The 6,458-nt window shown below is 42.0% G+C and overlaps 1 protein-coding gene across 1 annotated transcript; it reads right to left on the bottom strand.

Annotated features, from left to right (window-relative positions):
- Positions 1–1,069: 1,069 nt before the first annotated feature.
- Positions 1,070–3,698, bottom strand: LOC135540227 (probable G-protein coupled receptor 173). Its single transcript, XM_064966729.1, has one exon. The coding sequence runs from the start codon at positions 2,797–2,799 to the stop codon at positions 1,678–1,680; it is 1,122 nt and encodes a 373-aa protein (XP_064822801.1). The 5' UTR covers positions 2,800–3,698; the 3' UTR covers positions 1,070–1,677.
- Between the last annotated feature and the right edge of the window lie 2,760 nt (positions 3,699–6,458).

Genomic DNA, 6,458 nt, shown 5'->3' with positions numbered 1-6,458 from the left:
AACTCTTTGCAATAACTCAGACTTCATCCGAACTTACTCTCGGGATGAAATGTTATATTGCATTTTGAACATATTTCAGGTGTGCAAAACTTCCTCTGAGAAACTAACAGAGGCAATTGTGGGGTCAACAATATGGCCGTGTACATGCACAAATGTTCAAGAGGCACTTCTAAGCAAAACAAAGCAGCAGATAGAGTTCTCCTGGGGCAGAGCTGTTGTATACAAAATGCCTGATCTGAAATGATACGGCATGAGAGAATTCACAGGTGAGAACGTTTCAGTCGTTCAGAAGCAACAGAGTCATGCTGTGAGTAGAGTGGAGCAGGCATGTTGTGATGGTAATGGTTATGAATGCAGTGATGCCGGGCCAGGCCAGGGAAGGGAGGGTGCACAGTAGGTATACTGTAGGTACACCAGGATGCTCTACCCAGAAACATTTAACATCAGCTCAGCAGTTCCCACTCTATCCCACTTCCCCCTAGGGAAGTCAACCCGGGCTACAAAGATTAAGGACTCCAGTTAGCTGACAAATGTTCATTTACATGCCTGTAACTGAGACGAGCGTTGATCAGAATAATGACTGTTATACACGGTTGGATTTTTCACATACTGAAAGGTGCATGCTGGCTAGTTAAAGTCTTATGAGAAGAATGGAGTGTGTAAGCAGAGGCAAACTGGACTCTTGCTGCACTGCTTTTTCAGACGCACAAACTTTCTAAGGCCGGCTAAATTCTCGGGGACATGAATGATGGTAGCATTTTACATTACAGTGCAGAATAAAGTGGTAATAACATGGTAATAGTATGGTAACAAGTTAGGTGATCACAATGAAAACATGATCTGCCCAGATATCCCGATTTTAGTATAATTATATTATTGTTTCAGGGTAATACAACCCCCCACATGTTGTGCTATAGAGTAGGTAACGATACAACAAAATATGGTCAATTGTTCAGTTAGCGTTTGAGGATGAGTGGTAGAAAATAGGATGTGTCTATATTGTTATTGGATTGAAACACATAACGGATATTGTTCAGTTACCTGTATAACAGAATCAAATCAATACTAATCATTAATCTGTTGTTTATTTACTCAGAAGTACAAACATTGCAAACATCTCTCTGCAGCATTGATGCTTTGCTTCTTTTAGAGTTCCATCGTCCTTGTCCATAGAAAAAAACATAGAATTTGTATTTTTTACAGGGAATGTGCAAGGTATACATTTTTATCAACACATGTTATTAAAATCCAGGAAGAAAATGTATTTGCAAAAGACTGTAAAAGTTTGTTTTTGTCACCTTCTCCACACAAATAATTATATGAAGATGTTATGAAAGCTACAACATATTTGATTTCAAAAAAGTTCAGAATAAAGAAATAAACAGCTTTAGAGAATGTACAGAATTGTCTTATGCTCTTGTAACTGAATTGCCATAGGCCTACATTACTCAAATAATATCCCAATGAGATTCTTCAAAAATGCAACATTATTAGTAGGCCTATTCGAAATACAGATTGGCAACATTTTGCACTTTCTGTAAGTGCAAATCACAAAATATGGCCAGCCTGTGTGGGAAACTTGGACAAGCATAGCAACAGAGTAATATCACCTAAGGCTTCAAAACCAACATGACAGTTCTGCTCTTTTTCCCTTGTCTAAAACAACAGTAGAACCTATCAGATGACACAGTATGGCTCCATAGACATAGGCGTCTGTGTGCTGAGACAACATGGGAAACTGGCTCTGAGGCGCGATCTCAGCTCCTTGTTGAATATGAAACAAATAATGGGATTCGCCCCCGCCTGAACGAACGTCATCCACACGGCTGCAGTCAGGTAGACCTGTGGAATTGTGCCTCCTTTGACAAACACTCGAATGTAGCAAGTAACAATGTACGGGGCCCAGAGGATAAGAAACGCCAGGGTTATCATGTAATACATTTTCCCTATGCGTTTCTCCATTTTAAATTCATCCAAGACAAGCAGCCTTCTGTTCCCATTATGCGAAGTTTGTCTGATTCCCACCAATGTTGGTGGGGTGGGACCACGTCCAAATCCTGCTATCCAATTGGCGGCTGCCTGCCCAGTTGCACCTGGCCCGTGAAAGGTCCAGTTTTGGCTTATTGCTGGGACAAGCTGAGCGGGTTTCATCTTCCGATGGTCGTACACGAAACACAACATTTTTATGTAAACAACGTGCGTTGTTCCCACGATGACAGCCAGCATCAACATGAAACCCAGGGTATCATTTGCTTTCACATATCGGTGCTCAAAAATGCATTGTTCCTCTTCATGGATGAATTTGTAGGTGCCAACGTCAAATACAGGGGGGAAAGCCATAGCGACAGAGAGGGTCCAGACCATGCAAATCACTGCCACACATGTCCACAATGTCATTCGTTTGGAATAAAACCTGTGGTGTGCAATCGCCATGTATCTGGTTACACTGACGCAGAAGAGCATAAACGCTACATGAAAACAAAAAAGGACCGAGAGGAACGCAATAATTTTGCAACGTATAATGCTGTACGTCCAGATGGAACGGTTGTTGATTGATATCATCACAAACGGCAAACACACGGCAGACCGTATTACATCTGCCAAGCACAGATCAAGTAGAAAATAATACGGAGCCTTGTGAAGGGAGATGTCTTTCAGCACTAGCAGGGACAACGCCGCATTCCCGAAAAGGCTGATGCAAATGACCAGACCGAGCGAGGCCAGTTTCACCGCAGAGGCGGTGATGGCATAATTATGTAGCGTGGGACTGCTTTCCCCAAACTCGCTTGAATTTGCCATCTATGTAACCAAGCTATTGTCAAAGGCGCGTGTATTCTATATCCCCACATCAAGTGGTCGTGCTTTCCCCGGTCGAAGTAGGCCTATCAATGATTGATAAAAATTGGCCAGCAAGAAATTAACATGATGCACGATTATGTTACACTACCTCACGGTGAACAGCATATAGGTTTTAACCGTTTTAGAATATCATTCATTATTCTCCTCGATTTGAAGCATTGCCTGATTTCAGAAGCGACCGAGATCCATCGAAATGTATTTTCTTGATATCCTTCATCTCACAAGTTTCCGTTTTGACTATGAAATAGGCTACACCCATGTTCGTAGTTCCATTTTCTGCTGATAGCAAACATATTGCTCTGAAACATGCCGTCTTTGCACACACCATCTTAAATGGATCCGTTTAACTGCCAGACATTTCAAGAGCACTTCCACCATTTCCACTGATGCTGAGGTTCTCGTTCGTCTTGAGGAATAAATAAACATAAATCGGAGGACAGGCCGTCATCATCTCTTCAGCACGCAATTAACAGGGTTGGGCAGACTATAGCCAAACCACTGTTCAGTCCACTCAATCGAAGGCATGGCGTACGAATACATCCAGCAATACAAAGTAATGCATATCTATAAACTACAACCGTTGGTTTGCATTTGAGGAAAAGCCTACACTTCACGTTTTCAAACGAGGTTGAATCGATTATGATAAGGTGGAGAGACACTGAACAGCGCCGGCTAATGTCGAGATAGATTAAATGTAGGCTCATCCACGTCCTCGGATGAGAAACAGTTGTCCGATCTCCTGTGCGCTACATTAGTCTGCGGCGCGACATGGAATCATTCAATAATTAGATCCTGTCTCATGCATTCCCAAGGCATGATTTTCCATGTCTAGAAAGGCTTGTCAAATTCAATCGTTTCCGAGTGCTCAGTTCCTTTTACACTGAGGCAGCTTTAAAGGCACAGTCATGTGTTTACAACCAACCTAACCTAAAATCCTCTAATTTCAAATATAAGTAATTGAGTCAATGCATAGACATACAGGTCATACAGGACAGCTGCATTATGAAGAATGCCACCACAGTAGCCTATATAGAGGGTTTCTAATCTGGTTTCTACTGTTTTAGTCTTATATTTTCAAATTAAATCCCATTTTGACTTGTCAATATGCAGGGTAGGCTTACACAATTTTGCCAACATGATTGGTTGGCACCACCAAGTATGCTAGGCCTATTACACTATATCCCCACGATTGTTTTTAACCGACCATAATATGACAATTTAATAAGTTATAAGACAGAAGCCCACATATTACACATATTACAAATCACCAATTATATGTGATGTGTTAGATAAATATCTATATTATTTAACAAACTGTATGCACATACTGTACTATGGTACGATATAGGATATTTGACTCCATTAAACATTAGCATGTCAATGGAGTTGATAACACAAATCTGTCAGCTGTGATTCACTAGTGCCATCTGCAGCCTACTTGTGTGTGTGTGAGAGAGAGAGAGAGAGAGAGAGAGAGAGAGAGAGAGAGAGAGAGAGAGAGAGAGAGCAGAGAGAGAGAGCAGAGAGAAAGCAGAGAGAGAGAGAGAGAGAGAGCAAAGAGAGAAAGTGGAGAGAGAGAGAGGTCCATTAAAGGTCCATTTCCTTTAGCTCATAATTTGAAGAAAAATAGCCCTCTATCCTAAAAACCTAGATACAAAAGACTGAATAAGTCATGATCAATAAAAAGATAGGCAATAACTTGTTGAATGGCAGGTGACTGGATCACAGGGAGAATAAGACATAAAATGTATGGGCTATGCCCAGGAAGTAGTGTTTAATCTTGCCTAATATGTTGGCCTGCTGGTGCTCATTTGATTTAATGTGATGTACATTGTCTGTCTGTGGATTTTGTACACTAGGGGAACTCTCACATGTGGTTTTAGGTCACTGGTCACATGTACAGGTATGTAGCCCATAGACCATATATAGTATATACAGTGCCTTCGGAAAGTATTCAAACCCCTCCACATTTTGCTACATTACAGCCTATCTGGTAAACTACACAGAGACAGGAACAATCACCCACGAAATACCTAGTGAACCCCAGGCTACCTAAATACGGTTCCCTATCAGAGACAACAAGAATCACCTGACTCTGATTGAGAACCGCCTCAGGCAGCCAAACCTAAACTAAACACACCCCTAATCAACCACAATCCCAATGCCTACAAAAACCCCAATACGACAACACAATAACATAAACCCATGTCACACCCTGGCCTGACCAACTAATTATCTAAAACACAAAATACTAAGACCAAGGCGTGACACTACCATCAGTAACACACTACGCCGCGAGGGACTCAAATCCTGCAGTGCCAGACGTGTCCCCCTGCTTAAGCCAGTACATGTCCAGGCCCGTCTGAAGTTTGCTAGAGAGCATTTGGATGATCAAGAAGAAGATTGGGAGAATGTCATATGGTCAGACAAAACCAAAATATAACTTTTTGGTAAAAACTCAACTCGTCGTGTTTGGAGGACAAAGAATGCTGAGTTGCATCCAAAGAACACCATACCTACTGTGATGCATGGGGGTGGAAACATCATGCTTTGGGGCTGTTTTTCTGTAAAGGGACCAGGACGATTGATTCGTGTAAAGGAAAGAAAGAATGGGGCCATGTATCGTGAGATTGAGTGAAAACCTCCTTCCATCAGCAAGGGCATTGAAGATGAAACGTGGCTGGGTCTTTCAGCATGACAATGATCCCAAACACACCACCCGGGCAACGAAGGAGTGGCTTCGTAAGAAGCATTTCAAGGTCCTGGAGTGGCCTAGCCAGTCTCCAGATCTCAACCCCATAGAAAATCTTTGGAGGGAGTTGAAAGTCCGTGTTGCCCAGCAACAGCCCCAAAACATCACGGCTCTAGAGGAGATCTGCAATGAGGAATGGGCCAAAATACCAGCAACAGTGTGTGAAAACCTTGTGAAGATTGCCAACAAAGGGTATATAACAAAGTATTGAGATAAACTTTTGTTATTGACCAAATACTTATTTTCCAACATAATTTGCAAATTAATTTAATTAAAAATCCTACAAATGTGATTTTCTGGATTTTTTTTCTCATGTTGTCTGTCATAGTTGATACTTATGATGAAAATTACAGGCGTCTCTCATCTTTTTAAGTGGGAGAAATTGCACAATTGGTGGCTGACTAAATACTTTTTGGCCCCACTGTATATAGGGCAAGTAATCAAGGAGGTGATGGAATCCAGGTGAGTGTCATATTGCGCTAATGTACGTAACGATGGTGACAGGTGTGCGTCTTAACGAGCAGCCTGGTGACCTAGAGGCCGGAGAGGGAGCACCAGTGACACCAATTATCTCCTGTGTATTTATACCTGCATTTTCTGTTTGTCTGTTGCCAGTTTGTCTTGTCCCATCAAGTCCTACCAGCGTGTTCCCGTATTTCCTCTGCTCTAGTTTTTGTTTGTTGTTTTGTTTGTTTTCCCCAGTCTACCCAGTTCTGACATTTCTGCCTGTCTGATCCTGCCTACATCCTGTACCTGCCTGACTCTGATTTGGATTATGACTCTTTGCCTGCCTTGACTTACCTTTTACCTTCTTCGTTCCCCTCGGACTGCTCGACGATAGAGAATT

This window comes from Oncorhynchus masou, chromosome 5 (assembly GCF_036934945.1).
Source record: "Oncorhynchus masou masou isolate Uvic2021 chromosome 5, UVic_Omas_1.1, whole genome shotgun sequence".
Lineage (NCBI taxonomy): Eukaryota > Metazoa > Chordata > Actinopteri > Salmoniformes > Salmonidae > Oncorhynchus > Oncorhynchus masou.
This window is presented reverse-complemented; position numbering and strand designations above follow the sequence as displayed.

Coding starts and splice junctions, on each gene's coding strand:
- LOC135540227 (XM_064966729.1), bottom strand. CDS start 2,799: ATGGCAAATTCAAGCGAGTTTGGGGAAAGCAGTCCCACGCTACATAAT.